The 2,862-nt window shown below is 33.7% G+C and overlaps 1 protein-coding gene across 1 annotated transcript; it reads left to right on the top strand.

Moving 5' to 3' along the window:
* The first annotated feature begins 485 nt into the window (after positions 1-485).
* Positions 486-2,410, top strand: LOC149559752 (1-aminocyclopropane-1-carboxylate oxidase-like). Its single transcript, XM_089824267.1, has 3 exons — positions 486-616; positions 1,115-1,362; positions 1,602-2,410. Exons 1-3 carry the CDS (start codon positions 515-517, stop codon positions 2,224-2,226), a joined length of 975 nt encoding a protein of 324 aa, XP_089680393.1. The 5' UTR covers positions 486-514; the 3' UTR covers positions 2,227-2,410.
* The last annotated feature ends 452 nt before the right edge of the window (positions 2,411-2,862 follow it).

Raw genomic sequence — 2,862 nt, 5'->3', positions numbered from 1 at the left:
AACGTAAAAAATTACTACAACACTTGCCCTTAAAAAATTAGGACATCTAAATATTGTGCGCAACATATAAATATTATCTCTCCATCGTTTAGTGGCGTTGCAACTTGTTATTCTGCATAGGACAAGGCTGAAAAGAAATTATTCTTTCTTTCACAATTTAATATTGGAAACGCTTCCTGAGCGACTTTGAGCGTGTTTTGAAAGAGATTCAAACGAAAGTTCTCACCATAGAAGAGAGATTAAAATTGGGAGACGATTGAGAAAAATGGGCACGTGAGAAACGAGAGTTTAACCCGCTCAGAGAAAGAAATTCTTCTGTCACATTCACAGACAGATCATGATGTAAATAGATCTTCAATTCCAGTAAGTCAATATACGAATTCCGCTGTAGAAAATTAACAATCCTAATCAAACAACAATTAGATTTAGCTGTAGAAAATTAAGCTGCGTGATTTGAATTAAAAACGATATGCACAACAATTTGATTGTCTTTTGGACTTCGAGCATATTTGAAATGGGCATTCCATTGATTAACGTAGAGAAGATTGATGGAGGAGAGAGGAAGGCCATTATGGCCCAAATCGCACAGGCTTGTGAGTCTCCCGGATTTTTTCAGGTATGGGTAAAACAAGTTTATAAGGAATCTGCATTAATGGAGTTGGGACCGTTCTACCATCATTTTATCATTGTTTTGCTACAATCTCATTTAAGATCCAACAAGATTAAAACAACAAAGTAAAATGATTGTTAAGAGATTAAAAATGATAAGAAGGGTATGTTTTACTTAAATAGATAAGAACAAAGTTTTGAAAGAGTTTTGGTCAGTGTCGGGAGTTCTTTCTTACAATTATTTTACCATTGTTGCGTTATAACTTTATTATTGATTTGATTGCCATTAACCAGTCATGCCATAAACGATGTTTTAAGCATTCATCAAATCTATTTAATCGTCATAAGTGAGGTTTACTTCGTTGGAAAGTTGAATATAAATTCACATATCCCAGCACCACTGTTGTTACTTTTGAGTTCAGGTCTCAATCAAACCATAAATTATTCATTACAAACTTGTGTAATTGGTAAGCTCAAATTGACTGAAGTGCTTTAATTTTCTCAGATTACAAACCATGGCATTGACCATCGTCTTCTGGACCGTGTTAAAGAGGTATGTTCACAGCAATATAATATTAACAGAGAACAACACTTCAAGGATTCTTCACCAGTAAGGGCACTGAACAAAGTCATTGAAGCTGAATCAAAGGGAAATAAAGTTGTGAAGATTGATAATTTGGACTGGGAGGATGTTTTTCAAGTCCACGAGATGAAAGACACAAATTCTTGGCCTTCAGAACCCAAAGATTTCAAGTGCGTACAATATTCAATAGATAATAATCTATACTACTGGACATTTCTATATTTTATCTCTCTATAAATTCTCTAAGCAATTAGCAAACATAATCGATAGAATCAATTCAAATAATTGAACTTTGGTACATATTATTTTCCTATAATCTAGGATCCTATAATCAGAGTAAGCTCTGTAATTCATTTGATTCAATTTGGTTGAAAACATCTAGCTCATTAACCTTTTGCATTTTATATAGGGATATAATTGAGGAGTTTCGCGGTCAAATATTCAATTTGACAGAGAAATTGTTGGAAATAATAAGTGAAAGCTTGGGACTAGAGAGAGAATATCTGAAAAGGGTATTTGCAGGGGAAGAGAAGGAGAATCCATTCTTTGGCACAAAGGTGAGCCATTATCCTCCATGCCCAAGGCCAGATCTGATAAAGGGAATCCGTGCTCATACAGATGCAGGTGGACTCATTCTTTTGTACCAAGATGATGAGGTTCCTGGCCTTCAAGTGCTCAACAATGGCAGCTGGATTGATGTGCAACCAATGCAACACTCAATAGTTGTGAACATTGGTGATCAGATAGAAGCTGTGAGCAATGGGAAGTATAAGAGTGCATGGCATAGAATTCTCCCAACAAAGGATGGAAACCGGTTATCAGTGGCATCCTTCTATAATCCCTCATACAATGCAGTAGTGAACCCTGCACCTCAGCTCCTTGGTCAAGCGAATGGGAATGCTGCTCTTGAATTAGCTGCTTATCCAAGGTACCCATTTGGCGATTACATGAAGATTTACTCTCAACAGAAGTATGAAGAAAAGGAGCCTCGCTTTAAATCAATGGAAAGATTGAGTGAACATGATTCTTGCTGAATGCAAAACATGGTCAATAAATTTATCCTAATAAGACTATTTATTTCCTGTAAAATGTTGGTCAATGTAGTAGAATGTTTCAGTTCAAGTGTTGAAACATTGTTGCTTCTGGCTTTCAACGTTCTATATGGTTGTAAGGCAATGCTCTTATGTCTGGTTGAGCTATGTATCTATCGTTCCTATTCTTCGGTGTATTATTTTTCATAATTCAATATAAAAAATAAATTTGTGAATTTGTATTAACCCTACTTTTGTTTAGAACTTGACCATTATTATTCCTATACGTAGTTGAAGATATAATTGTCAAATTTTAAATAATATTTAAATAAAAATATATTTTTATTATAAAATATAGTTTTTCAAACATAACGATCTTATAAAGAGCTGTTATTCCTCATTATATGGCAGCAGATCATTTATTTAGCTGCATCAAAACAAAGTATTTCTCTTGAAAAGTAATAAAGCTATTCAATAAAGATTAATCATGTTTCATCTTGTGCCACAATAATATAATATAATATTACTATTGCATTCTGCCTTATTACATTCATAAGTGTCTAATAAATACATTGTCAAATAAAAGTCAATTTCTTTCAAATTAATTGGCATTTGAATTTATCTCTTACTATCTCCATT

This window comes from Cupressus sempervirens, chromosome 4, assembly GCF_028749045.1.
Source record: "Cupressus sempervirens isolate cs-2001-9-10 chromosome 4, ASM2874904v1, whole genome shotgun sequence".
In the NCBI taxonomy this organism is placed as follows: Eukaryota; Viridiplantae; Streptophyta; class Pinopsida; order Cupressales; family Cupressaceae; genus Cupressus; species Cupressus sempervirens.
This window is presented reverse-complemented; position numbering and strand designations above follow the sequence as displayed.